Source organism: Trichoderma camerunense (assembly GCF_050948025.1).
Source record: "Trichoderma camerunense strain CBS 138272 chromosome Unknown V8C40scaffold_2, whole genome shotgun sequence".
Lineage (NCBI taxonomy): Eukaryota > Fungi > Ascomycota > Sordariomycetes > Hypocreales > Hypocreaceae > Trichoderma > Trichoderma camerunense.
The window spans coordinates 3,161,591-3,187,512 of record NW_028145368.1 but is presented as its reverse complement, the minus strand read 5'-3'; the positions used below and the strand labels follow the sequence as shown (position 1 = coordinate 3,187,512).

Genomic DNA, 25,922 nt, shown 5'->3' with positions numbered 1-25,922 from the left:
GTATCATCGTGGCATAAAAGTCCCGCAGAGATCTGCCGATGATACCCGATGACCTGGTGGAGTTGAGCGGACCCCGATGACATCTACAAAACCGGTTTACTTTAATATCGTGGTCAGTACGGGGAAAATGCGGAGGGATGATTATCAAGTGATCGTTTTTATCTTTTTTCGTAGAGTCATGTTTTGGTGGCTGACATGGTGTTGCGTTATGGAAGAATTGACTCTGAGGGTAAAAGGCCCGAGGCGTAGCACTATGTTTCATAGCCTGCGTGGCTTGCAGATATGAAGATTCGCAGGGCTGAAATGGGGGGCTCAGATCTGGGCTCAGAATACAGCCCAGATCTTTAGCACGCTTGGCTATGAGCCGAAAGAGAGTTTCTGTTAGATCTATGGCGTTTGCTAAAAGAGGCAAGTAAAGTAGGGCGGAACCTGTGACTATGGACTTCGGCGCATTTCAAGATAAGAAGAAGACTTGTGATCAGATTGAATCTATCTGCTCCGTGGAAAATGCAGCGAGGAGGACTCCATTGGTATACCGGCGTGAAGAGGCTATTACTATGTGTTGCTAGTCAACGGCATTGTTAGAGAAAACGTAGCCCCGCTTCCCCTCGCTTTTCTCGGCAATTACAAGTAAAAAGGCGACATCTTCCATTCGCCGACTTGCAGCTTCAAGTTGCCTTCTGCTAGTGTACGCGATGGTTCAATGTTGCTATTTACATTACACTACAGACTTCAAATACCCGAAAGATCTTAGAGCATTACATATAGATATATATATATATATATTCGGTCTAGTAGAATCTGGATTTTTGTTTCTCAACGTCTGCAATCTTTTGCCTGCTGCGGGAATTCTCACATATGACGATGTTTTGGCAAACATTCACCCGGAGCAAAACACTTCATGAACTCTCAAGAAACTCATACACCTACTCTCAAATAAAGCCAAAAAATACCAACGTCATATTCCCCCGGATCCCCTCTAAATGGAGAAGCGTAACCACCGCGCGGAGTAGAGCTCTGCCGTTGGACGGCATCACCGTCGTCTCCCTAGAGCAAGCCATCGCAGCCCCCTTTTGCACTCGGCAGTTGGCCGACTTGGGCGCCAGAGTCATCAAAGTCGAGCGTCCCGACGTGGGCGACTTTGCTAGGGGATACGACTCGCGCGTGAACGGCGTATCGTCGCATTTTGTATGGACCAACCGCTCCAAGGAAAGCCTTGCGCTGGACTTGAAAACCCCGCGTGACTTGAGCATCTTGAAAATGATTCTTCTTCGTGCGGACGTCATGGTGCAGAATCTGGCGCCGGGTGCGGCAGAAAGGCTTGGGCTCTCGCATGAGGAGCTTCGTAAAACGAACCCCGGCATTATTGTATGCGACATATCGGGCTACGGATCGCATGGGCCTTACCGTGATAAGAAGGCGTATGACTTGCTCGTGCAGAGCGAATCGGGCATGCTTGATGTAACAGGCGGCGAGGCGGAGCCGGCCAAGACGGGCATATCTATAGCAGATATTGCGGCTGGGATGTACGCCTATTCAAACATACTGGCGGCCCTTTTGGAGCGTGAAAAGACTGGAAGAGGCCGCCGCATTGATATATCAATGCTTGAAAGTATGGTGGAATGGATGGGGTTTCCCATGTATTACGCTTTCGATGGGCAGCCGAGGCCAGCTCGAGCGGGTGCATCTCATGCGACGATATATCCGTATGGACCCTTTGAGACAGGGGCCGACGGAGCGTCTGTAATGATGGGCGTGCAGAACGAGAGAGAATGGGCCATCTTGTGTCGCGATGTGCTGGGCAACGCATCATTGGCGACGGATGAGCGATTTGCCAATAATTCTCTGAGAAGTACTAATCGGGCAGAGCTGAAGAAAATTATTTGCGCCTGCTTCTCCAGCCTCACTGCGGGCGAAGTTATTGAGAAGCTGGATAAAGCGGGCATTGCCAACGCCAACGTGAACGACATGCAAGGAGTGTGGAATCATCCCCAGCTGCGAGCGAGGGAGCGTTGGGTTGATGTGAAGACGCCGGGCGGAATCGTTCCCGGATTGCTGCCACCTGGAGCTGATGATGCTTCACGGGCCAATATGGGAGAAGTTCCAAGTGTAGGACAGCATAATAAGTCCATACTGGTGGAATTTGGTATACAGGAAGAAAAAGATTAAAATACACTCAGGCCGGATGCAAGTATACATGTAGGTTGCTTATGAATGAGGCAATTCATGATTGCTCGTATTGTCCATATCAGAAAGCATGGAGAGAATTTGCGTCAATGATCTGTGCCCGGCGCGAAAGCAAATCGATCTCTCCTCGTCCCTGCCCCATATCTCTGTGCACGTCTCGAGCGTTTCGAGGATTGTCTGCCTGGGCGGTATAGAAAAGCCATCTGCAAGTGGTGCATCTACCAGCAGCAAATGAATACCGGCAGTCAGAGCAGCCGCAAAGAAGTCGAGCTTATACATACGGCCCAACAGGTCTCGATTATCGGGATTTCCCATGTGCTCGCAGAAATCTCGGTGATGTACCAGGATTGCCAGGCTACACTCGAGAGAAGCCCAGTACGAAACTGGGTGCAATGTAGGAGCATTGGGGCGCAACGCGTGGCAGCGATGAAGGACCATCAATATTCGGCGGAAGAAAATGTCGAGGACGGCACGCAAGGGGCCTCGGCAGCCGGGATGTTCCAAAGTGGTGGCCATGAGCCTTCTTATCTCAGCGTTGTGTCTGAGAATCTCGTCGTATGCAGGCTTCTCGGTGCTGGAATTGACTCTGGCTATAATTTTGCATATGGTGGGAAATGAACCACTGAGAGATAGCCATGGGCCGAGCTCCTCTATATGAGATAATTGGGCGTCTTGTATCTCGTTTCTTTGGAGAATATCGTCTGAAGAAAGGAGACACGGCATGCCAGTAATCGCCGCTGTTTGTATGCAGAAATAGACTATCGTTATCCATAGAATTTGACTAGACTGCCAATCGGATTGAGTCATCGCATTGTCTTCGACGGGAGTAGCAAGTGGCGGCCTATGGAGGCCTATACAAACGGCGAGCCGCACAATGATGCCGAGCAGCGTCCAACTGGCATCAAATGACCAACACGATCCATTGGCCAGCTGTTTAGCAAGGACCATGAGGCACATGGTACGCATTACTGACATGCTTGGCCGAACCATGAACGGCGTCTTGGCCATACAAGCCTCGGCTGCTAGACAAAGTTCGATTGTCGATGTCGCATCCCGTGTCTCGGCGAAGCAACCCAGTGCCAGAACCATGAGGAAGCTGGATAACCAGGAGACGTCGATGTCCGATGGATCGTTCCAGAAGCAGTTGATTTCATCGATGAAGCGAGCAGGGTCGATGATGGGATGCACAGGCTGGTATAGAGCGAAGTAGGCGTCGACAAAGGACATGTAGTTGTTACGATAGGTGCAGATGAGGCTGCGGACCTTGTCGAGCGATGAGTATTTAATAGCACCTGGGCTATTGAAGGGGAAATTGCTTGGAAGGAGAATGTCCGTCGCGCAGTCAACATGAACTAGGTGGATGTTTTCTGCATGATGAAATAGATGACCGATCTTGAGGGCAGAACTCTCGATCTGAATCTACCTATATTAGCAAACTGTCCCTTTATTGGATCCGTGTGCGGTGCTTGTGATGCAGGGGTATCTACGAATCTTACTTACGCGTAGTACAAGTGCTTTCCAATGGGTTGTGCCTCGGCGTCGCGCATGCCATGAAGTGTAAATGTCTCTGGGATCTTCTTTCGACTCTACGAAGCCAATGTCGGGTGCTGCATCGCTCGCTGATGCTGACGAGTCATTCTCGACTCGATGAGTGTATGTGCACTGCCGACCCCAGCCGGAACGACGGCATCGTGAACAAGGCAGCTGTTTGTCACATCCAACCTTGAGGCGATGGCACCGTGTGCAGGAGAGATGCGCGCGCTGCCGTCTCCTCACTGTTTTTGAGCCTTGGTCTCTTTCGGTGGTGACGGTGTCAGATGAGGGCGCGGATCTGTCACTTGGGGATGGCGACTGATCAGAGCTCGAACGCACAGAGGCGTTGCTGGTGGCGGTGCCCTCTGCGATAGGAGGATTCGATGAGGATTCTGTTTGCGCGAAGCCGTCAAAGCGAAGTGAACAGTTGGTTCCGGCCCGGATACACCTCTCGCACGACGGTTTGGTCTTGTCGCAGCGGAGTTTCAGGAGGCGACATCGACTGCACGCCTTGATTTGCCTGATGTTGGGCATTTGGTCGTCACGATCGAATTCCAAGGCTGAATACAATGCGTTTGAGGTCAACGAACAAGGCAGTCAATCTGGCGCCCCTGATCGTTGCGGTAACAGTTCAAGGATTTACTGAGGCGTCGTGATTAGCTGTTCGTCCGGCATTCGCCACATGTTCGATGCAGGTTGGGTTCTTTATGTACTTCGTAATGCTCTCAGGCTTTCTCCAAATAGCAGAGTTGCCCGGACTTAGTCCTTTTCATATTTCGCATATCGTGCACTTAGGAGCGAAAGGATTCGTTAATAACACGGACGGCGCTCCATCAATCTCGCATGATTCGCCGCCTCAAAGGCATGTCCATGATGAGAAAATGCCGGACCAACTACGTATTTGAAGATGAAGTAAATGATGCTCCACGGTCTCTTGCAATCGTTCGTGGCAAGTGGAGTCTCACTTCGTTCGGCCGAGCTTACAACCCGCTAAAGACCGAGTGGCTGTTCAGTTTTCAGTCCAGCTTCCTCAACGGCCATGACTAATAAAATATTACAACTAATAAACATACGATGAGTTTATTACTATACACTTTCAACTATTACAAGGTACTTAAAGTTATTTCCTATTCTCTTTGTTAAGCATGTAAAACCGTTAGCTCAAGGCTTCTACCTTTAGAAACCTACACCATATTAGGGATCCGGTATGCTTACCTAGTAGGTTCCCAATCCAGTGCTTCTCTTCAGTTCTTCTCGTATTTCGTATAAAGGTATGGACGCAGGATTCAGGTCGTAACATGCACCTAAAAGGCACCATACCAGTAGCAGTAGGAGGCAAGCTTAACCCAAACAGTTTAATAAACTGCAGATAGAAGCAGAAACACCGTTGCGCAATTCGCTTGATTTATAAGCCATCTGTTGAACCATCTACGGACCAGCCGTTGTTTTAGTACCGCAGCCCAAAACTCGCTATTTCTCAAAGCGCTATATAGAGTTCATACATCGCTCTTACTTCCCTTTATGGGCAGTACTATTATCCATGCACCATGGCCGATAGCATGCAAAACTATGGCTTAGTTAGGAAAAGTGCTGGTCACGCAGTACTACAGCCTATTCCGCTTCCACGGCTATTAGATGACTATGTGTTGATCAGAGTAGTCACTGTTGCCATTAATCCAACTGATTGGACGACTCTCGAGGCTACTGGCGATGACGGCACGCTTGTTGGTTGTGATTGGGCAGGCATTGTGCAAGAAATAGGCCCAGCTGTCACCAAAGACCTTCGGGTAGGCGATCGTGTTGCGGGATGCGCCCATGGAGGTAAGTCAGCCGGGCGCGTATACATCTTCTTATGTAGCAATCCTTTTTTGTAAGCGGGAGGGGGGGTTGAGCGATGTAAACTCACATATAGCAGGCAACGACGCCAATCCAGAGACTGGAGCATTCGCCCGGTACATCATCAGCAAGGGTGACCTCGTGGTACGCATACCTGATGCCGTGACTTGGGAAGGGGCAGCAACTGTAGGAGTTGCACTTATTACTGTGGGATTGGCATTATACCACTTTCTGAAATTGCCTTTGCCTGGCACAGATGAGAAGCCAATACAGGAAAGCGAGAGTGCTGCTCCAATCTTGATCTATGGAGGAAGTACAGCCACTGGCACCATTGCTATTCAATTCGCAAAACTGTAAGTGTTGCTGGTTGATAGTCTCTCAAAGCACTACTAAGTATTTTGTGCGTCAATAGGTCTGGAAGAAAAGTACTCACGACTTGCTCGACTAAAAACTTGAAACTTGTCACAGACCGTGGCGCCGACATTGTCTATGACTACGTATGAGATCTCTCTCTTTTGTTCTTTGTTGCTGCTCACTACATAAAGATCTGGGTATTTTCTAACACCCAGTAGCACAATCCGAAGGTCGGGGAACAAATCCGGACCGACACTCAAAACCAACTGACGCAAGTCCTTGACACAGTCGCTATCGAGTCAACAGCGGCTATCTGTTCAGATGCAATCAGCACAGAGGGAGGCACTTATGTCAATCTACTTGGTATCGAAATCCCTCGACTAAACGTAGGGTCCATCTTCTTCCTGGGCTATAGTGTCTCTGGCGAGAGCTATATATTTGAAGGTGAGAGATACCCGGCGGAACCGACGTACTATGCTTTTGGCAAGGAGTTTCTTGGCATTGCAGAGAAGCTCTGGTCGGAAGGTAAATGGAAGTCACACCCAGAGCGTGTAGGACCAGGTGGTTTGCTCGGCGCTATTGCTGGGATGCAGGAGATGAAGGAGGGAAAAGTTAGTGGAGAGAAGCTAGTATACCGCGTTGACGAGACTGTATGGCCATGAGTTAAAATAGCAATGGATAGTACTACCAATACTAGGCCTAGAAGAAAGGTGTTATAAGTCATGTCGCAAGTTAAAAGTAAGAGTGGACAGAGTATCACAGGGGCTCACGGACGCAGCTTTGACCTGACTCGACTGACACCAAACAAAACACAATAGACTTGGCTTGCGCGGCCGCTATAGGAACAACATCGCGAACAAGTCCATGGGCTATGTGACCTGGCTGCTGCGGCCGCGATCTCCGCGGAGCATGACCGCCGTCTTGGCTGGGTTATTGCATCGCAATAGTCCGTCTTGATTCTTCCATCTAGAACCGAGGAACCTTGGTCTTTTTTACCTTGGTATATCAAGAAATCCTGCTAAGCCAAGCTTAGTCACCATTCATACCTACCTGTACCAAACGACCACAGCCGGTCAAATCTTATTGTCAAAGGAAAACTAGGCTTATAGCTCTTTAAGGTATCTATGAAGCTAGGTATTAGCCAGCACAGCATTCCCATATGAGCAAAAATAACAATGCATACTATATTCGTCTACCGTTCCATCTTCAGGTTATAAGTGCCTGCGCCTCGTCTCTCTGCCTTGCTGATAGCAGTTGAAGCAGCGCAGGGGTGAGAATGCGGGGTCGGCTTCTCGGTTCACTACCTTGGTAGTAGACGGAGATTCCGGCAATATTGTATCTGCGAGCTTCATTCGCTCCGTCCTCAAGATCTGGGGTATCTCAGCTCCGTGCCTAGGTTAGGCATCCCTTGGTAGTATTACTAAACCGGCTGCCGCTTACCGACCACCGCTTGCTTTCAACTCATAAGTATCCAGTGGTTTGCTTGCCAGCACCACTCTTTCGAGCATGGCTATATACAAATCCAAGTGATACCTGTTCTTTAAAACTGCTATAGACACATATTAGTCTCACCATGTCTTCACCCAAGTTTGCCCGTGCTCCGCCGGAGATAAACATTGCCAAAATATCCTTCCCGGCTCCTCGTGTGCTTCTCGTTACGATTTCGCGACCCAAGGCTCTCAATGCTATCGATATCAAGGGCAGCTGGGAGCTCCACTCGCTCTTTGAATGGTTTGATCAAGAACCCTCGCTATGGGTGGCCATTGTGACTGGAGAAGGGCGGACGTTCTCGGCGGGGGCTGATCTGAAAGGTAAGCATGAAAAGAACCCAATAAGCTGATGTTGCGATGTCTAACAATGAAATGTTTAAAGCGTGGAATGGCGAAATTGGATCAGGTAGTTTTGGAGAGATGCCGCCTTCCGGGTTTGCCGGCCTCTCTCGTCGCACGGGTAAAAAGCCGGTGATAGCTGCAGTCAACGGCATCGCATACGGGGGAGGCTTCGAGGCGACAGTCAACTGTGACCTCGTCATTGCGAGTGCTACCGCAAAGTTTTGCTTTCCCGAGGTGAAGCGTGGTGTAGCTCCGTTTGCAGGAGCCATGCCACGTTTGGTCCGTACGATAGGAAAGCAGCGCGCCATGGAACTGATGTTGACGGGACGAGTGCTTCCAGCCCAAGAGGCCAAGGAGTGGGCTCTTGTCAACGTAGTTTGTCCCGAAGGTCGGAATGTTGTGGATGAAGCTCTAGAGTGGGCGAAGGGAATTGCTGAGAATAGTCCCGATTCTGTTATTGTGACTCGTCAAGGAATCAACTGGGGATGGGAAGGCGTAGGCGCTGATGAAGGGACTCGTATCAGCAACAGCCTGTGGCATCCCAAGTTGCTGGCTGGAGATAACATCAAAGAGGGTTTGAAGGCCTTTGTTGAGAAGAGAAATCCTAAATGGACTGATAGCAAACTCTGATGTAATCTTTGGGGGTGAATGATATCGATTATCAAAAACTACTATACTATTCCAAACATAATATCCGTAATGAACAAGGCCGTATCGTGAGTAAATGAGATATAATAACAATGCCTCGAACAAGCAGCCCCTCATAGAAGAGGACCGAAGTGAAACCCCAACTGCATGCCTAAGACGAGCGAGCAAATATACTATAATCCAGAGGCACCTTCTCGCCCATCCAAATGGCTCGCTGAGAATGGTCACGATATCCAGACTCAGCTTCCGACACTCCCTCCTCAGGAATTGTGTTGGGGTGGATCAGAGCAGAAAGGGGGCCCCGCCAGATGGCTAGCCAAGACACAAAAGCTCCGAATTGTGCTGGAGTGAAGACGTTTACTTCGAACATGGCGACCGGGTGTGGTCCGATTGGCCGGTCCCAAAAGGTGTAGACTCTCAGCTCCGGGACTTTCATGCCAATTGCAATTAGTACATTCTTAGCACTCGTGGGGGTTGGATATATGTTCGAGTACTTACACTCGCGTCGGATACGTTCCCACAGCTCGCGCGCATATTTAGTTTGCTCCTTGCTCTGCTGGAAATAGTAGATGTGTATGTCGCTTGTTAGGCACGGGTTAGTGTCGGTTATACGGCAACACGCGCACTGCGGACGGTAAAGAGAGTTCAATAAGAACTATTGACTTACAAGCCACCTCTTCGTCCGTTATCCAGTGGTTCAGTGAACTTGGTGTAGGCCTCGCTCAGGTTCTCGCGCTGAGGATTGACAAAGCTCTTTCCATCTTCGTTTCTCTCATCTGACAACGGCGGGGCATTCTCAAACCCGGCCAGTGGAGAAGGATAGGTGTACTTTAGAGGGTTCGCCATTGTCAATTGATTGGAAGTAGAGGTTGAGGAACGTGGATAATTGAAGACGAATTAATGAGGCTGAGATTGGCGCTATGAGATTGCAATGAGGAGTAGATGGCGTGCTGTAATACGTCGGAGCACTTCGTAAACCGAGTGGGCGGATATTGTCGGTGTTTATCAGATCAGCTATTTCGATCGTTGTCGCTTGTTGTTGTAACTCTAGTTTATAAGTTACAGGATCCAAGACTCGCAATCGATAAACGTCATTCAGTTGAAGCAAATTACCAATAAAGAGAAGAATGAATTGATTTGTAATTTCAAGGCCTCTTTATGAAGGGTTATGCGTGAATGAAGCTGATGATTCCATGAATCAGCCCCACCACGGACGTGTCGGGTTGCGTATATTCACCAGCAGTTCAATTACTGGAGTGTGGAATATAGATCCGAGACGCTGTTTCTGCTTGTAAATGATGTATGAGAATTATTTAGTAATAAACAATTTCTTATGCTTACAAAGTTTGATTCTTAATGCTCTGCGCCGTCATTGCCGATTGATTCATACTCATCAGCTAGTTAGTTGACAATATCCCACATTAGTTTCCGGTGGTGGGATAGGCGTAACGCGCGGTGAAGTCGTGTTAAAAATCGCAGTCTCACTTATTCGGTTTCATTCCGATCAAGTGTCTTTCAAAAAAAAAAAAAAATATCAGCTACTATAGCGATATTTTCTCTAGCATTTACTACTATATCTACATTTCTCAACTGCTAACTATCTATACTCCTCGAGTACCTGCTACTACATCTATATTTCTCTTATACCTACTATTATAGTCATATAGTAAAACTCGAGTGCTGGCTGAACAGGCGTTCCTCTACGAAAGGACTACTTGACGAGCGGGTTGGGCAGTTATATTACTGAATATATGCACTTTTTCATCTTGCGGCCTCGCTCTTTATGACTTCCGCTTTGGAGTGTTAGTTGGTGTTTACCAAATCGGGTAGACTACAGTAGGTGATCAGCAGAACGAATATGCAGTGCGGAGAGACGGAGTATAAGCATATATCAGCGGCATGGCGGAGAATCCTTCCAAGCCAGTATGCATGATATCAGGATGGAAAAAGGCTATTTGTGATGCCTTTTGAGAATTACCTGGGCAATGAGCGCTCTAGCACTGTCCAAAAACTCTCCATGCTGGCCTTCACAACAGGTCTCACGCCATGCATCCATTGGAATGGATTTGTGGCGGCAGTCGACAAAGCTTGAGCCGTTTACGAAGAACCTGCGACACGACATGTCCGGATTGTTCCGGCTCTCGCAATCAGAGACATGCTAGACTTGGCTCTCTTCCTCTACAACAGAACCACGTTCAACCCATAAACATCACGTTAGTGAACAGCGAGATACTGACCGTAAGATACAGTAGGGACACTCGCCATTCGACCGAAACGATGGCCCAGTTTCGGCTCTGGGCTACTCCGCATTTCTGTTGCGGGTCACTTTCGGTAACTCTCCGTCGGCTATTGCATGTCGGCAATTGCGCTTATTGAGACTTTTGACGCTATAACTCCTCGTATCCACGGACCAACTTTTAACATTGGATAGATGGCACTTCCCCGTAAAAGATCAAAGGCTATGCCATTCGCGTTGTGATGTGAAGGGATACCTCAATGAGAGACTCGGGAAGTCTCTTCTGCACGATAGCAGAACCAAGTAGTGCGGCAAGATTCGCTAGTGGCTACATTATAACATGTACAAAACCCCAATTCGAAATGAGTTAAAGAGTCTCACATATAGAATGCTTCCATTTGCAAAGAAGGGCTTCTTGCGGAGTAGTCTGGCATTTGCTTTCCCCAACAATGTGGAGATGCCCCTGACATGCACGTTTTTTTAGTTCGCATTTTGTCACATTCTGATGTGCTCTCGGTTAGCATCAATAAGAAGACTTTCAAGACGTCGAGCACATGTCACTTGAACAGACCTGGCAGCTATTTCAAGGTTGGCAACTGCAACCAAGGCGATACCTCTACCGAAGTTCACATATTCAATGCCAAACTGTGTCGCCGATTATGAGGGCGTATTAATTTCCGTCTTGTTTCAGAAACGAGGCCAGTTTCTTCCCATTCCGATAGCTATCATACCTCATCCAGCCCAGTTCTAGATAATAAAACCCACATCATCTTCTACTCTTCTTCTTTCGGGAGCTCACGCAACGGCTCGATTTGAGCCCACAATTCACGATCTAAATGAGCCTTGAGCCACAGTGCATGTTCTGGATGCTCTCTTAGGAATTCGATGTGCCTTGGGACGAGGGGTATACCTCGGCGGAGGAAGCACCTAATAATTTCGCGTTGCACTTCTGGTTCAAATTTCCCATCTAGACCTCTGAGCGGCCGAGGGAACTTCCTTGCTTCCCATATAAATGGCCATTTCTTGAGCTCTTCTTGTATCCTGAGAGGAAGATTCTCGTTCATATAAACATTGGGAGCTTTATCAGCTTGGGCTAAGGGTGAGATCAGATGACTCAAAGGATCTGACTTATAGGGACTCTCCCGTCCACTTATACCATATGACTGGTACTTTTTCCTCTTGAACTGTGTGATCATGGCCGTAGTGATCAATAATAAAAAAACATCTTCTGTTACTCAGGCCGAAGTTGCCGTCTGGGTACACGCGCTCTTGGTTCCAGCTAAAGTCCCGTTTCCAGTGAAGTTGGCAGACGATATTTTTTAAAGAAGCTGAGGTTTTCGTCACAATCTCCGCCAGGCACAAGGTGAGTGACCGACTCCAGAAAAGTCCGCACCTTGGCTTCGGATTCTGCTACGAGTTGTGGTGTTTCTGAGTTCTCCATTGCCAGGTACTAAAACAATAGCGCTTGTGTGATTCCGTATAAACGTATCTTACGTACAATGAGGCAAGATTTAGCAAATAACCCACATCTTCATAGCAAATTGGTGGACGTCACGGTGGAAAGCGGGAGATCTTTATAGTTCATGGTAGGTCTAACTTTTCTGATGCGCAGATATGAGTCTCATCTGCAGCCAACCTGGTACCTTATCTTCAGCCAAACGTGGTGTGAATATGTGATTTGTGGTTGAAGACACATTGAACTGTATGCCCTGAAAACCTTCATTGCGTCATGACAGCCAAAAATAAAATATATGGGCTTCGACAGAGTTTCCCAGGCTGAAGAGAAAAAGAAAACAGAACAGAACATCGTAACATGGGTATACGAGTATATGCTTAATACTAACTACATGCTAATTGATGCATGTGAGGCATATGCGTATTCATCCTTCTGGGTAGAGAATGGGTTTGGCTCTAAAAGGAGTAGATACGGATGATGGTGGGTAACCTAAGTAAGCCACCCTGCAGCTGTAGGTTCACAGTACTGCTGCCTATGTTGTACGTTCTAGGATCTCAACACATGTGTACGAGTGCTGTAGAAGCAGAAATGATATCTACAAGGTCGGGAATGCGCCAGAGTCAACCACGTCTTGCGATAATACGGAGAGTCGTGCCGAATGTCTGCTCAATAATAGAAAACAAAACTCTCCGGCTGTTCGCCTAAATCCCTCCCAGGCATCACCAGAAAAATCTTCACCCATCGCATCCGAGTCAGCTGGATGGCATGTTTTCAGCTATTTACGGAGCACTGGCCATTAAATAATATTTTAGCAGGCTAGCACTTTCGTACAAGGTTGATGAATGTGACTATGCATCTGGTGATATTTCACCCAATTCAGTGGAGACATTGAGCCTGTATATTAGCCTAAATAGCGAATTTGCGGAGAGAGCCCATCACTCGTTTTTGTTTTGTCCCTGTTCTCAAAAACCGTCGGACGCACACACAGAAACAAAACGGGCTCCATTGACGGCATTCCATCGGCGAAATAGTGACCATGACGCCAGTGCCGGCGTGCCGGCCAAGCTAGGAATCGAATCCCCGGCTTTGGTTCGCTCTTCCGGTCAGGGATTCTTGGCCCAGAGTGAGCGTGGGGGTAGCAAGTTTGCCCAACCAGACCAGGGGCGGCGGGTTCACCACCAATCATGATGGCTTTGCTTGAGGACATGGTCCGACGCCTCGCTGGTCGCTAAACCGACACTTGGCGGAGGAGCATTTGCCGAGTCAGTGTTACTGTACTGGTAGAAGCAAGCTGTTTTGGTTTGTAGATGCTGAAATGGCTGCTGTCATGAACCAGGCTGCTACATATTTGTAGTTCACTCAAGGTTCGTGAGAAACGTGGACGGAGAATTAGAAGCAGATTGATCGTCAAAGAAGGCCGGCTTAAATGTGGACTTGAAGGCTGTCGTCTCAGAAACACATGGCGTCGGTGTATGACCATGCATGATGCTCATCCACTCCAACTTTTTTCTTCTCTCTCGTGTTCCTCCCCGCTTCCCAACGCCACAAGAAAGCGACCAGGGGATCTACAATCTAGAAGGCTTAAAGGCCAAGAAAAAAAGGGCAGAACAACTCCACATAGACAGCGGCTCTTGTGGTGTGGCTTGGAGAAAAAATACCGCCCATAGTGCCCAGGTGGCGTTATTCCCGCTCCTCAGGAGATTTTTACACGGCGCCCAGCCTTGGCCTTCGGGAGTTTTTTATGTACATGTAGGTTTAAGAACGGCGTTTGAACCCGCGAGTCGTTGGAATTGAGCTATACCTGTATAGATACGTAATAAGAAATTAAGGTCAAGAAGAAGAAAATTCTTTTCTCGCTAGCTAACCCCATCAGCTCTCTCCAAATCTTCAAACGCCGCCAATTACCGGCGAGTTTGACTCAGGTTCCTCGAACTGACTCCACCATCATCATGCGGTCCGTCAATCACTTCTCCCAAGGCAAGCCGGGGGTGTTCCTCTTGTGGCTGGTCTACGCTGATCTAGGCTGCCTGGAAACGGGGATCTCGTTCTCCATCATCTCCATACCTCCATACCGCCGGGGAAAGTTGGGGGAGCATTGACGGGTAAGCTGAACAAAGTATGGATGTATCTGGGTTAATGGCGGGGAGACTCCGGGGACTGGATTCAATACAACGCTGCTACCACTGTTCGGGTTATTATCCCCCTTGTTCGCCACGACCATGTGACGCTTATCCGTTGGGTGTCTCAGTGCTACCCAGTTTCTGAATTCGTGCATTATATAAAAGCTCTGCCCTCGGTACTCCAGTAGCCGGACCTCCTCTGGTGGTCCCTCGTCCTGGAATCGTCGTTTTGAGGCGTTGTTGATAGTCTTTGCTTCTTTTCCAGTCCGTTAATAACCTTCTTCCTTTTCACAATGACTGACGACATCTCACGGGCCAACGACCTGGCTCTCGAGGCCGAGAAGCAGAGAGTTGAGAATCTCGAGCATGCCCTCACAAACGATGCCCCGAAGCCTCACCCAGCTGCGGCCATGGATCCGGTGCGGCGAGCTGAAGTCGAGAAGAGCCTCAAGCGCAAGCTTGACATGCGCTGTTCGCTCTTCATCCTCATCTACATCATGAACTACTTGGATCGCAACAACATTGGAGCGGCCCGTCTCAAGGGTCTGCAGAAGGATCTTAACCTCACCGACACCCAGTATGCGACATGTCTCAGCATTCTGTACGTTGGGTACATTCTCATGCAGGTCCCGTCCAACATGTTCATCAACCGCATCACCCGTCCGTCCATCTACATCGGCTGTGCTATGACTCTCTGGGGTCTCATCTCCACCCTGTCTGGCCTTGCCAATGACTTCAAAGACATGGTTGTCATTCGATTCTTCCTGGGCTTCGTCGAGGCCGCCTTCTTGCCAGGTGCTCTGCTCATCCTGTCCAAGTGGTATACGCGCCGCGAACTCACCACCCGAAATGCCCTCCTCTTCTGTGGTAACCTCATCTCCAACGCCTTCTCTTCGCTGGTGGCCGCTGGAGTGCTGTCAAACATGCAGGGCGTCCTGGGTCACGCTGCATGGAGATGGCTCTTCTTCATTGAAGGCGCTGCCACCATGACCATCGCAATCTCGGCAGGTTTCATCCTGCCTGATCTGCCTACCAATGCTCGCGGCTTCACTGAAGAGGAGAGACAGGTTGCTCAGTTGCGTATGCTTGAGGATGTTGGTGAGGCGGATATGGATTCCAAGGAACAGGGCGTGTTTGACGGTCTCATTATGTGCGCCAAGGACATCAAGGTTTACATCATGATGCTCACCCTGACGGCCTATGTCGTTGGTCTGTCATTCAATGCTTTCTTCGTAAGTGCTACCACTACCAAGCATTCAAACCCAAGGAAATGGACGTTAACTAACAAGCTGATAGCCCTCTCTGACCGGAACCCTTGGCTTTGCCTATGTTCCCACCCTCCTCATGAGCTCTCCTCCTTGGGTGTTTGCTTGTCTCGTCTCCCTCGCTGTTTCATGGAACGCCGATCGCACACAAGAAAAGGTGAGTTATCGCCGCCGACATACTTAGAAAATATCTAATCAGAAACTAACTCATATTGCTCTAGTTTTGGCACATCACCGGTCCCATCATCATGGGAATCATCGGTTTCGTCATCTCCATGTCCACCCTCAACGTCGCTGCCCGCTACGTCGCCCTGTTCTTACAAGCCGGTTCCTATGCCGGCTTCATCGTCTTCTACAGTTGGATCAGCTCCTCGTTCCCTCGTCCTCCCGCTAAGCGTGCCGTTGCCATCGCCATGGTTAATGCCTTCAGTCAGCTCGGTAACGTCGCTGGCTCTTATGTCTGGGCTCTGACCGAGAACGGATATCGCAAGAGCTACGGCATCGTTTTGGCCATGTTCGGCGTCACCATTGTCGGCAACGTCTTGTTCAAGATGATCCTTAACAACCTGAACAAGAAGCTCGAGGCGGGCGAGATGGCTTGGGAGGCCAGACCAGATGTCACTGAGAAGACGGCGCAAGCCGAGCTGGAGGATTTGGACGAGGCCCTGAGGATGAGAAAGGGATTCCGATACCTTGTATAAGTTTGTTTTAATGATTATGATAAGACGGGCTGCTCAAGCATGTACGAAGATAGCGGTGCATGAGCAGAAGCTTGTAATGTAAAATAGCATGCAACATTACTTGTTGATACGGAGAGATGTACGACTTTACGACTGATCAGCAAAGATGAAGAAATAAGAATTTAAAAACATAATTTCATTATTAATTATTCGTTAACTATAAAGAGGTGCTGCAGCGTACGCTTTACTGCAGCTATAGCTTAATAGTGGTAGCCTTGATATTCCTGCCACTGACCTGGATGCTGTCACCGCTTGCATCCCATCCTCCTACCTCAAGCTGCAGCTTCTCATTCGGCCACAGAGTCACATAATTGTCAGACCAAGAAACGGGGTTTACATCCTTGCCGCTCTTATCCACAAGAGTTAAGCGGATGAAGACAGCGGGTACAGAAGACTTGTTTTCAAGCGTGACTGTGCGAGTTTGTGTTCCCGGAACGCCAGCCGCATGTCTGGTGCTGCCAGTCGTCACAGAGACTTGAGCGGTAGACAGCTTTTGGAGAGGAGTGTAGTCGACAAAGCTGGTGACTTGAGTGTAGTACCAAGTTGAGCCATCCCAGTCGAGCTTATCGATGGAGTTGGTGATCCAGTAAACGTTGCGGCTCAGAACATTGCCCTTGCTGTCAGAGAGGACCAGACGTAGGAAAGCAACGCTTGACAGCTTGCTGACCTGGCTGGAGATGTCGGCGACCTTGAAACCCGAGTTGGCCTTGGTGTTGGTGTTAACAGACTGCTTGGCGATCTGCTTGCCGTTCGTGTCGATGAGCTCGATATCGACCTTGCGCGCACCGGTTTGGTCCAGTGAGTGGTTGATGGCCCAAATTTCCTTCTTCTGGTAGTTGTACGCAACGTGCTCAAGTCGGGCGCCAACCTTGGTGCCGAAATAAGAGCCGGCAGGGTGCAGGTAGTAATCAAACTGGTTCCAGTGAAGACTTGGCCAAGCGTTGTTGAGCATCCAGTAGATGTTACCGGTTGCCGGGCGGCTCGCAGTCCACAAGGCACCAAAGCCCTCGTACTGAGCTCGGGTTGCTTCGTAGTCCATCATCTGGGCCTTGAGGAGATAATCGTCCAGGGAGGTGGGGGCGCCATAACGCTTGAAGAGACCTTGGTTGTAGATCTTTCGGTTATAGAATGAAGAGACGTTGGTGGACATGTGGAAGAGGTTCTTGTTAGGATTCTTCCACAGGTCGTCTAGATCGCTCTGATTGAGGAATCTCTTGAGGGAACCCAGCTCGGGAGTACCAACGCCAGATCCCAGCTCAGAGCCGAAGCCAAAAGCAGCACCCAAGCGGTCCTCGGAAGGCTCAGTGTCGTACCAGTAGTTAGGCGGCACCCAATCGTAGGGGCCATCCATCTTCATACCACCAGGGCCGATGAGAGCCGGGTAACCGCGCTTGGCAGCAGAGGCAATGATGGGAGTCTGCCAGCCAGCATTCTTCAAAGCGTTGACATAGAGATCAGTCGCCTCGTCGTTGGGCCAAAAGTCACTTCCCACGAGGAATGTCAACACGCTGGGGTGCGGCTGAAGCATGGAAGCCTCGTGAATCATGCTGTAGTTGGCGGTCTGGTAGTCGTTGTCGTCCCAGACGGGAGGCGGGAAGATGGCAAGTTCATCGTTGTAAGCCCAAGCCTCCCACTTGTCACAGCACTCCCAGCCGGGCATGACCATCAATCCGTACTTGTCGCAAATCTCGTACAGCTCTGGGTGTTCCAACTTGCCCTCGAGACGGATGGTGTTCTGGTGCATGTCCAGCATATACTCGACAATGCGTGTGAAACGGTCGCTATCCCATCGCAGGAACATATCAGCGCCGTAACCACCACCGTTGACTTGGAAGGGATGGCCATTGACGCTGTATTGAGTGTCGTTGTACTGGTTGACGAAAGAAGTGACTTTGCGGACGCCGAAGTTGGTCTGAGCTGTGTCTGAAACAGCCTTGTTGACGGAGAAAGTGACCTTTGTGTTATACAGAGGCTGGTCACCCCATTGCTTGGGCCACCAGATCTTTGGGTTCTTAATCGTCTTCGTGAACTGAACAAGCTTCTTCTGACCAGGCGCAAGCTTAACCGTCTGCTTCAGAGGCCCTCCAGAGCATGAATTACCAGTTACAACGGCTTCGGCATCGAGAACAACTGCGTTGTTCTCCAAGTTCTGGGCTTCCGCGCGGATGGTAACCTTGGCAGGGCTGCTCTCAACTGGGTCGTCGATGTCGACAATGACACTGATGGGGCCCATGGAAACAGAGCCAGTCTCTTTGACCGTGATATCACGCCAGATTCCCGATCCGTTGTCTGCAGGGTACGGGTTCCAGTCAACGTATCCAAGAGCGAAATCGTATAGATAGTCTGTTGGGTAGACTTGGACGACAAAGGCATTGTCTTTGGCGGCGAGGGTCGTGATGTCGTAGGTGCGGCCGGCATAGGCACCAGCCTGGTACTCGGAGTCGGCAATTTGCTTGCCATTGAAAAACAGATCGGCTTTAGATGTAATTCCGTTGGTTTGCAAAATGAAGTGCTTGCCCTTGGCGGGAGAGAGCGCAAACTCATGGCGATAGATCCAGGGCACCGAAAACTGGCCCCAGTTGAAGTGATTCAGGTTGTCTGAGTACCACAGATCCTCATCCTTGTAGATTCCGGCATTGATAAGACAACCCATGAGGGTGCATCTCGACGTGCCAGCGTGATACCATGATGAGGTGTCGACACCAGGCTTGGACAGCCCCTTGAGGTCCTTGGACACTGCGGAGGAGGAATTGATATCCCAGTCTGGAATGGCGACTTTGTCACCGGCTTTAGACGTCAGCGGATGGCCAGCTGCAGAGGCAAGGCCGCTGCCCACCAGAAGAGCTGCGACAGCTTTGGCGATCATGTTTCGTGGCCGCGGTTTCGAGTAGCCTTGACCGTCTTCCCGGGTCTGCACAGGGTCCAAAGTTTCCCTGGTCGCGATCCGGGCCCTCGGGCCTCTTTATAAGAAACAATGATATCCATTCCTCTTTCCCCATGGGGCCTGTTGTGCAATTGACTTAGTAACTAGTACTACTCGTACAAACCTTTTCAGGAAAGAAGCGCTGTCTGCTGAAGACGCCGTACTCGTACATGCTGCTGTATCACTAATTTTCCGTCTATTGTTCCTTGTCCTACATGGATGGCGATTCCCACAAGCTCTTGGGCGTCGAGCATTGCCAGGGCGTAATACAACGTTACCTTACTAACTTGGAAAAGCACAGAAGGCCTCGGCTGCCCATTGAGTGGGCGAGGTTGCACCCTGATTTGAACTTGGGACATTCTGGCAGCTTGTTCCTGACGAAGCGGGGAAAGCAAGACAAACCAAGGCAAACCAAGGCAGGGGTCTTTGTACAGCTTGTTTACCGCATTTACTTGCTCTAACCGTAAATCTCGATGCAAGTAAGCATATCAGGCGGTATGGGCTGACCTTTGTCTCGTATGGGGAACGTTTATCTTCTCAAAGAGGCAATTGATGTGTTTGGAGTCTCGCTTCGTGCAGCATCACCAGCAGTTTCACACATGGGCTTCCTAAGGCTATGGCTTATAGCTCTGCCACAGAGAGGCTGAACTATCGATGCCCAGACTGCCAAATCACGATGCCTTGATCTCTTGTGCAGATCAGCCTGCTGTCTGTTTCTGTCTCCTCACTCTCCGCAGTGGATCCATTGATAGAGACAGGTGCGGAGTAGCTTGAGTTGACGAATTTTCCACCACTTGATAAGCTTAGTTCGGCAAACCATCGGCCGACCAGGGGGTTGAGGTAGCAATTCGGATACGAAGCTGCAAAGTCTGGGGTCAAAGGTGGATCATTCTGGGAGTGATTGTCGTAGGTACTGTAGCGCTTTGCAAGTAATGTAATTGTCATTGCCAGCGGCTTGATACGTATTACACGAGACGGATTGATGATTGTCCTGAGAGGAATGTAACTGTACACATATACGAAGTAACCAATTAATTGCCACTGATGTCAAGACTTGAGACGGAGGAACAGCAACAAACCAAAGTGTCATCGCATTCTGAGCATCCAGCCTTTCTTTAGTCATCCGCGTGCTACTGTCTCAACTCCAACCCCCCACTCATCTTAACCTCCTCTCGTGGCGTCCTGATTGAAACGGAACTTTGCGTTTCTCGGATCATGGCCCATGCCAGAGCCCCATCGCGTCGGCTCCCATTGCCGTCGATATCCTTATCGCGATGACAAGCAGCCCTCATCTGCCCAATGTTGCATCAACCATATCCATATCCATATCTCTGATTAGCCGGTTTCCCCGCCGCCATGGGACAAGATCGTTCAACTATTGTAGCAACTTGACGCGATTCGCCCACCACAGACAGCCATGGAGACCAAGCCCTCAGACACCCCACGTATCCGCAAGAAGAGGATTCCGGTAAGCAAATCTGCACCTGTATTGGCATTAGCACTGCAGATAGGCGTAGGCCGCTGTCATGAGGGGCGTTCGGGCCGCCGCCATGTCACGTTGATATCTGCTCGGAATGGTCCGTTGCTGACAGTTGGCCGACAGAAATCGTGTAACGCATGTCGTCGATCCAAGGTGAAGCCTACTTAGAGTTGATAGCTCGTGTTTTGGAAACGATAGTTGACAGTTAGACCAAGGCTAAATGCGATGGTAAAAGACCTTGCTCACGGTAAGTTGTTCCGGCTGCATCGACTTCCACAAGAGGAGAGAGCGTGACATCTCGTGTGTCTTAACTCAGATTAACGGTTACATCAGATGCTGCGAGCTGAAAAAGATCTGCGCCTTTATCGATCCTCCAAAAGAGGCCCATCAGCTGTACGTATCCTTGATCAGTTGGCCGACGACCGCATATCCTTGCATCACTAATCATCTCATCTCAACCACGTAGTCGAATAGAGGAGCTTGAACAACAGGTTGCAGCACTAAAAGACCAGCTTCGAAGAGCTTCTTCCATACAAACCGGCTCTCAAATTGAGACTAGCAACACAAATCTCGGTCAGAATCTGGGCGGCACTTCACAGGTTTCATCAAACTTGGGGCATGGACCCTTTGTTCCAGCAGCTCAGTTCAACTCTGATGAATTAGTCCTCGTTCGTCCATCACACACAGAATCGCCAACAGATACCGTGCTATCCAGCAAACAAATCAAATCCAATTTCGAGATTGGGTCTGTTACACTACCCGATTGTGTGGACGCCGGCCTGCTCAGCATTGAGCAAGCCGAGCAGTACTTTTCCATCTTCTTTCAGGGATGCGACCATTCTGTTCCAGTCTTTGATCCCCGATATGACTCGTTTCAGAGCATTCGTGCGAGAAGCAGTCTGCTTTTCAGCGCCATTTGCACAATTGGCTGCCGCGTTGTGACCGGAACCGACACCCAACAATGGCACATGCTGGATTTCCATGTCAAGAGAATGCTAAACTGCGCCTTGGCAAGGCCAGCTATGGCTTCGCTGGAGACTATTCAGGCGTTGCTGGTCCGCTCATGCTATGCATCTGAGAGATCGCTTCTCGTCGCAGCAGCAACACGCATGGCTCTTGATCTCAATTTCCCTGACTCCTACGACGAGATGATCAATCGGTCTGCAGTGCTGGCAACACGAAGGCTTTCGGCAGACATCGATGAAGATACAATTTTTTCGATGCGAAGAGTCAGGACGTGGCTCCATTTATTCGTCCTGGGCCACATCCTACACGTCGATGCTTCTGATCTCCCGACATTCAAGTTCGTCGGCGATTCACGGAGAAGCCGAATCATTCTAAAAAGCTCGGCCGCAACTGAGCTCGATCTGTTTTTATTCTCCCAGGTTGAACTTAATGTGATTCGTGGCAGAATCTACGATTCACTGGCTAGCCATGTGGGTTTTGGTGATGAAGACATGCTAGATGTCGTCCGCGAAGCTAGGATTGACATATCCATATGGTTCGACGACTGGGCGCACATTTTCGAGAAGCACAGCATTCAAGCACCTTGGCTCAGCGTCAATCTTCGTGTTCAGAAGTGTTGGGCTGAAAATATGGCTCTATGTCGTGCTGTGAGAGCAACCGGCGTGGAAAATGTCGACTTCATGTCGCCAGCTCAGAAATCAGTAGTTGCCATGGCCAAGGATGCTTTGGAGGAACACCTGGATATCATGATTGAGGAACCAAGATTGTATATCCGCAACCTGCGATTCGCAATGGACTTTGTCTGGGCAAAATGTGCATTTTGCTATTTACTGCTTCTCAAACTCTCTATTCTACTACCCGAGAGCAAAGGACGCTCCAGCAGAGAACTTGTTGCGCACGGCAACATCCTCTTAAGCGAACTGAGCGAGGCAAGCGGCGGTAACCACAATGGAAGCCGGAGTAATACTGGAAAGCAATATCTACAACTTCTCCAGACCGGTATTGAGAAATTCAGCAGCGTCACTCATGAAGCTCATAATACAGCCCTGAGCATTGCAAATGATGAGAGCTTTTCATCTCGACGAACGCCTGGCTATGGTACACAGAACCGGATGGAGCTGGACTCATTCGTCCCTGAACAATTTATCTTTGAGTGGGATTTCCCTGGCCTCACGCTTTTCTCTTCATCGGCGATTGGCGTTGCCTGGCTTGATGACATACTCGTCGAGGCACTTAATGGGGGCGAAGACTTATTCGGGTGGCTACCGACTGATACTGAGAGCTGAAGGGTTTTACAAAATATTAATGTCTATTTGTAATGATGTATATATTGATTTGGTTTAATTTCCTGTGCTAATCAAAGTTCAAATCTCTTCCTTCCCTCATCATCTACACCCAAGTCGCGAACTTGTGCGCCGTCTGTCGAACGAACCACTCTTGCGTCTCCAGGAGGCAGCACAACAACCAGCGTTTTCCAAGGCGCGACATATCCAGATGTTTCATCTCTAGAAAATTGAACCTTAACTTCAGACCCTTCAACCGAATATGCGATGCTGTATTTGGATATTTTGTTCTTTGCAACAGCAGATAGACCATCGTCCTCGTACCACACCGTCTCATAGCGCTTCGAGCTAGATCCTTGACGAGGAGGGAAGATTTCAATCGCACGGTAGTCATCCAGAGGAAGATTGGCAACGTTCTCTTTTTCTCCAGGGGACAAGACCTGGACGTCCCTTCCAACTGGGATCGCTGTTCCGACCTTGGCAAGCACTGGAATGCCCGCGCCGTGCCACTCTGCGTCAATCGTAGACCATTGTCCTGCTTCCAAATACTGGTAGGGGGCTTTGAGATTGATGTAGCCTTCGTCCTCATCCGAAGCCTTGGGAAGATAGACTCGTGCCTGCGTGGCGCCGGGCTCATATACGCCGCCTACCAGTAGAGCGTCGCCGAGCCAATATTGCGTCTCGCCCTCTGTAATTGGCGCCGTCCACACTTCTGGATCTTCTTCGTATCCCCAGCCAGTCCAACGTTGAGGTGGAATAGCTGTTTGATGGCTCTCCAGCATCAAGGAGTAGATGTAAGGGATCATGGCGTATCTACGCTTGATGGCTTTGCGAACCAAGTGTGTGATCTCCGGGTACATCCATGGCTCGATGACGTCTCCGATATTATTCTCGCTGAATGTCTTGAAGCAGTTGATTGCGAAACGTTGAGAGTATGTACCAATCTGAACCCATCGAAGAAGTAGCTCAGGGGATGGCTGCGGGCCTTCGAATCCTCCAATATCGTGGCCATAGCATTGCATTAAAGACATACCCGCGTTGAGCGCAAGAGCATTGGCACCCTTCATACTAGCCCAGCTGGTGGTGTTATCTCCGCTCCATGAACTACAAGCGTATCTCATAGTGCCAGCAGTTGCACTTCGAGTAAGAACAAACGGGCGTTCATCTGGACTGACGTCGACAAGGGCATCGTGAGACGCTTTTCCATGAAGCTCAGTGTGCAAGCTCCGGCCCCAGAGGCCAATCTGTGGTCTATCCTTGACTTCATCCCTCACTTCGAGAGAAGGCTCGTCCAGGGCGCAGATCCAGCCGTCATCGGTAACCGTGTACTCATTGTTGTCGTTCCAAATGCAGTCAATGCCTTCCTGTCTGAGTTTCTTAACGCCCTCGTACCACCATTTGAACCCAGCAGCAGAAGTGAAGTCAATGTGCCCACCTTCAGCGCTTTCGCCTCCGCCAGCACTCCATAGTCGAGTGACCGCCGTCTTTTTCGTGTGCGGGTCGATGAACAAGGCATTTGCAGCTTTGAGCTTCTCGTACTCTGGATGAGTGGCAATGACATAGGGTTTCACGTTGGCGATTAGTCTCATGCCAAGCTTGTGATACTCCTTAATAAAGGCCTCTGGATCTGAAAACCGATGGCGATTCCAGGTGAAGACGTTGCGTGTTTTCGGCGGCTGCTCTGCCACTGTATAACCAGATGACATTTGATACGCCGAGCATGGAATATCCTGCTCCTTCATCTTGCGTGCAAGATCAAGAAGAGCCTCGGAAGCTGGAGGGTCGTCAAGCATGGAGTACTTCATACCACCAGAGAGGTACCCAAACGCCCATCTTGGTACAAGAAGGGGATAGCCAGCAATCTCCGCATAAGTCGTAACAATGTCCCTGAGAGTTTTCCCAACAATGATGTACTCTTCCAGGCCTCCATAGTCTTGTCTCAACACCTTGTAGCGACCCCACATGCCGTCCATCTCAGCTCCAATAGAGTACGAGCCTCTCGAATGAGTCGTCGAAAAGAGAGCAAGACAGCCACTCGGCGTCGCATTAATGAGGAGTGGGATGTTTTTGTACAGCGGATCAGTGCGGTAAATATCATAGCCAAAACTGTCTGTCGCTGAAAGCTCAAATTTTCTCCCAGCCAGGTTCATGGGAGCCGCCTTTTCGCCCAGGCCGACGTACAGGGTATCTCTATTGTAGCGCGAATAATGGGCAATACCCTCGCCGTCAACAACGTATGAACGATTTGGCAAATCTTCGTGAAGAGGCCCATTCTTGCTGCCTTCGAGAGAGACTGAGAGCAGTGGTGAGGATTCGGTCCAGTCAATGGAAGCCGTGATTGGGCCGATTTTGATCTTCTTTGTGGTGCTGGTAGAGGAAACATTTACAGATGCAGCCTCTATCTGCTTTTTCAAGAGGGGCACACTGGGATGAGGGGGCAGAGGGTGAGATTTAGACGTGAAAGTTGTGCGAAATACATTGGGGCGAAGAGCGTCGAGTGTAAATTGAAAGGGAAGCTGAGAATCCGTACAGTCGAGTTGCAGCAGCTTGTCTGAAGAAGCTGTGTTCTCCGCCCAGGATGACGGGACGCGCTCCTGTTGAGGCATGTTGGAGATCCTGAATGGTGATCTATTTTAAAAATGCAATCTCAATTGGGAGAGGGAATAGAATAGAAATTGACACTTGACAAAGCCAAGATGAGGAGGGCGCTGGAGTTGATTTATATGTCGATATTACACGTGTATGTATAAGGACATGGCACTGGTGGTCCCTCAGTTGAGCGGATCAAGCTGCGTGGGGATGAAGACCGATTTCGGGCTTCTTTATTCCTGTTTGGTTACAAGACACTTTGTCTGCTATTTACCAATTGCAATTCAATTTCCTAGACCAAAAATATACTTTACAATCCCTCCTTGTGACCTCTGCTCATCCCATCAACAGCCGCTTCATGAATACGGAACATGGCCGTCGGCTATCCAGTAAACGGGCGAAGCTGAAAAATCTCCGCTGAGGGGCAACCACGAACGGAGAAAGCTGATTGAAACCCGACGGAGAAATCTCACC

General features: G+C 49.5%; 10 protein-coding genes across 10 annotated transcripts; 5 read left to right on the top strand and 5 right to left on the bottom strand.

The window, feature by feature from the left end:
- The first annotated feature begins 1,157 nt into the window (after positions 1-1,157).
- On the top strand, positions 1,158-2,208 carry V8C40DRAFT_234444 (CaiB/BaiF CoA transferase family protein). Its single transcript, XM_083213618.1, has one exon. The coding sequence runs from the start codon at positions 1,261-1,263 to the stop codon at positions 2,167-2,169; it is 909 nt and encodes a 302-aa protein (XP_083078482.1). The 5' UTR covers positions 1,158-1,260; the 3' UTR covers positions 2,170-2,208.
- On the bottom strand, positions 2,189-4,408 carry V8C40DRAFT_106077 (uncharacterized protein). The gene is made up of 2 exons (XM_083210725.1): positions 3,688-4,408; positions 2,189-3,600 (listed from the first exon to the last, which is right to left on the bottom strand). Exons 1-2 carry the CDS (start codon positions 4,252-4,254, stop codon positions 2,209-2,211), a joined length of 1,959 nt encoding a protein of 652 aa, XP_083078481.1. The 5' UTR covers positions 4,255-4,408; the 3' UTR covers positions 2,189-2,208.
- A 582-nt stretch (positions 4,409-4,990) lies between these two features.
- V8C40DRAFT_234439 (zinc-binding alcohol dehydrogenase family protein) lies at positions 4,991-6,756 on the top strand. The gene is made up of 4 exons (XM_083213617.1): positions 4,991-5,541; positions 5,636-5,909; positions 5,969-6,053; positions 6,129-6,756. Exons 1-4 carry the CDS (start codon positions 5,268-5,270, stop codon positions 6,570-6,572), a joined length of 1,077 nt encoding a protein of 358 aa, XP_083078480.1. The 5' UTR covers positions 4,991-5,267; the 3' UTR covers positions 6,573-6,756.
- A 276-nt stretch (positions 6,757-7,032) lies between these two features.
- Positions 7,033-8,429, top strand: V8C40DRAFT_234437 (enoyl-CoA hydratase/isomerase family protein). The gene is made up of 2 exons (XM_083213616.1): positions 7,033-7,721; positions 7,783-8,429. The coding sequence occupies exons 1-2, from the start codon at positions 7,484-7,486 to the stop codon at positions 8,370-8,372; spliced, it is 828 nt and encodes a 275-aa protein (XP_083078479.1). The 5' UTR covers positions 7,033-7,483; the 3' UTR covers positions 8,373-8,429.
- Positions 8,367-9,325, bottom strand: V8C40DRAFT_234435 (DOPA-like domain-containing protein). Its single transcript, XM_083213615.1, has 3 exons — positions 9,058-9,325; positions 8,889-8,971; positions 8,367-8,819 (listed from the first exon to the last, which is right to left on the bottom strand). The coding sequence occupies exons 1-3, from the start codon at positions 9,234-9,236 to the stop codon at positions 8,542-8,544; spliced, it is 540 nt and encodes a 179-aa protein (XP_083078478.1). The 5' UTR covers positions 9,237-9,325; the 3' UTR covers positions 8,367-8,541.
- Positions 9,326-11,181: 1,856 nt separating this feature from the next.
- V8C40DRAFT_282818 (uncharacterized protein) lies at positions 11,182-11,822 on the bottom strand (the record flags this gene model as incomplete). The annotated part of the gene is made up of 2 exons (XM_083221850.1): positions 11,182-11,719; positions 11,783-11,822. The coding sequence occupies 2 exons, from the start codon at positions 11,820-11,822 to the stop codon at positions 11,400-11,402; spliced, it is 360 nt and encodes a 119-aa protein (XP_083078477.1). The 3' UTR covers positions 11,182-11,399.
- A 2,055-nt stretch (positions 11,823-13,877) lies between these two features.
- V8C40DRAFT_234432 (major facilitator superfamily domain-containing protein) lies at positions 13,878-16,364 on the top strand. Its single transcript, XM_083213614.1, has 3 exons — positions 13,878-15,434; positions 15,499-15,624; positions 15,689-16,364. The coding sequence occupies exons 1-3, from the start codon at positions 14,496-14,498 to the stop codon at positions 16,166-16,168; spliced, it is 1,545 nt and encodes a 514-aa protein (XP_083078476.1). The 5' UTR covers positions 13,878-14,495; the 3' UTR covers positions 16,169-16,364.
- Positions 16,358-19,760, bottom strand: V8C40DRAFT_234431 (glycoside hydrolase family 2 protein). Its single transcript, XM_083213613.1, has one exon. It carries the CDS (start codon positions 19,071-19,073, stop codon positions 16,401-16,403), a length of 2,673 nt encoding a protein of 890 aa, XP_083078475.1. The 5' UTR covers positions 19,074-19,760; the 3' UTR covers positions 16,358-16,400.
- A 413-nt stretch (positions 19,761-20,173) lies between these two features.
- Positions 20,174-23,072, top strand: V8C40DRAFT_234425 (uncharacterized protein). Its single transcript, XM_083213612.1, has 5 exons — positions 20,174-20,598; positions 20,734-20,763; positions 20,826-20,857; positions 20,944-21,003; positions 21,077-23,072. The coding sequence occupies exons 1-5, from the start codon at positions 20,548-20,550 to the stop codon at positions 22,860-22,862; spliced, it is 1,959 nt and encodes a 652-aa protein (XP_083078474.1). The 5' UTR covers positions 20,174-20,547; the 3' UTR covers positions 22,863-23,072.
- Positions 22,885-25,709, bottom strand: V8C40DRAFT_234418 (glycosyl hydrolases family 31-domain-containing protein). The gene has a single exon (XM_083213611.1). It carries the CDS (start codon positions 25,463-25,465, stop codon positions 22,934-22,936), a length of 2,532 nt encoding a protein of 843 aa, XP_083078473.1. The 5' UTR covers positions 25,466-25,709; the 3' UTR covers positions 22,885-22,933.
- Positions 25,710-25,922: the final 213 nt, after the last annotated feature.